The sequence below is a fragment of the Cyprinodon variegatus genome, unplaced genomic scaffold (genome assembly GCF_000732505.1).
Source record: "Cyprinodon variegatus isolate N-32 unplaced genomic scaffold, C_variegatus-1.0 Scaffold28, whole genome shotgun sequence".
NCBI classification, from domain to species: domain Eukaryota; kingdom Metazoa; phylum Chordata; class Actinopteri; order Cyprinodontiformes; family Cyprinodontidae; genus Cyprinodon; species Cyprinodon variegatus.
In genome coordinates this window covers 266,820-268,576 of record NW_015150481.1, presented here as the reverse complement: position 1 = coordinate 268,576, position 1,757 = coordinate 266,820, and the positions used below count along the sequence as shown (strand labels likewise).

The window sequence follows — 1,757 nt, the reverse complement described above, 5'->3', positions numbered from 1 at the left end:
ATCATATCGTATTAGTTTTAGGTATAAATAATGATCCATTGATTGTTCCTTGTTGAGCGGACTTGTCCTTTAACACAATAATGATCTAAGTGCTGGTTAGCGGGCTGGTTCTGGTTCAGACGGAAGCTTTTTCCTGTCGTTCCTTTTTTCTCTCTGTCCGGCTCATCGACGGATTTAATTTCTGAAGAAATCGTTGAGAATTGCTGCTTTGGAGCGGAGAACCTTCAGAGGAACTCAAACCAGAACTGTTCTTGGAACCTCCATCTGTTTACATGATAGAACCAACCAGACCTGTTCCGACCAAAATGAGAGACCTTATCTCCCCCTCTGTGACATCATTCTTTAGCCCTTCTCTGATTGGCTGCCCTAGGAAGGGAAGACGATGGAGCAGCACTCCAAACAGATCTCCAGGCAGTCCGATGAAGCACAGCAGTTCTCCAACATACCACAATCCAACAGCGCCTGACAGGCTTCCTCTGTACAAGCCGCTTCCCCCGCCGCCTCCATGCAGCAGCAGCACGCCGAGGCATCGCAGCAACAGGCCCCGCCCACGGCGCAGGCCAGACACTCCCCCAGCGCCGAGCACATGGACATCAGCTCGCAGAACAGGCAGGCCAGCAGGCAATGGGCGCAGCAGTCTGTGGAGACAATCAGCATAAAACACCAGACAAATACTTCAATATTAGTGAGAAGAAGCAGAGATGGAAAAACCTGGGAACGGTTTTTAATGGTAGAAAAAGGGTTAAATTGGTTTAATTGACGATATAAACCCAGCCCATACCATGATGCACCCATTTAACATCACAGAGCATGAAAGCAGGAACTGATCTTGAATTCTGGTTATTCTGACCTTATTCCTTTCCTCTTTCTATAACAGTTTATGCAGCTTTTATTTCTGTTTCACATTATTTGACCTCAGTTAAAACGACCCAGCGGCTCTCCTCTGCTTCGGCTTCAGCGCCTGATGTTCCGTTGGTGGAAACCAGAGCGGTAGTTGATGGGAGGAGTGGGAGGGAGCTGCGCTGCGTGTGTTCTGCAGAGATAAGCCGCCTGTCATGTTGCTGTAGATAAACAGTGAGATGGGAGTGAATTTGAAATTCTGCCCAGTCTGTTTTTGTTCAGTTTCAGGGTCTAAATGCCAGATCACAGCAGGTTCCAGTCACGCCTCGACATACGTCATCTCTTCAGCGGGACTCACAACATTTAAACAGTTGATCCTGTTTATCAGTGCAGACCGTGCAAAATGACGGCGCGTCATTCGTTAGATTGACGGTTGGTCGTGATTATGACTGGTGGCGTTTCAATAATTCACCTCCGGGACTCCATCCGCCCCCAATAAGAAGAGGGGTGTCACTGAAAACCCACACAGGTCCAGTTATGTAAAAAAATAAAAAATTTGTCCCACAATTGGGAAATTCTCCTTGTTTTTAACCCATCCCCCTTAGGGAGCAGTGGGCAGCCAGTGCGTGCTTAGGAACTGCTCTGACCACTAGGCCAAAACGCCCCACCCTGTGGCCCTACAGGGACGTCCTATTAGAAACACACCCACAGACAGATCATTTTACACCTGTGCTTTTCTTTAAGACATTACAAAAGTCAAGTTTTACTTTATCAATGATGTCACTCATTTGGCCATTGATGTCACTCACTCTACCAATGAGGTCACTTATTTCACCAGTGGTGTCATTTAGCCAGAGATGGGAAGTAACGAAGTACAAATACTTCGTTACTGTACTCAAGTAGATTTTTCTGATATT

At 46.8% G+C, this 1,757-nt stretch overlaps 1 protein-coding gene across 1 annotated transcript in view; it reads right to left on the bottom strand.

Annotated features, from left to right (window-relative positions):
* Window positions 1–10: 10 nt before the first annotated feature.
* LOC107099404 (myoD family inhibitor-like) overlaps window positions 11–1,757 on the bottom strand; it is an 8,379-nt gene continuing 6,632 nt past the window's right edge. Inside the window, exon 5 of the mRNA XM_015397503.1 lies at window positions 11–638. Within this exon, the coding sequence (XP_015252989.1) occupies window positions 367–638 (272 nt within the window). The 3' untranslated portion in view covers window positions 11–366. The remainder of the gene's footprint in view (window positions 639–1,757) is intronic.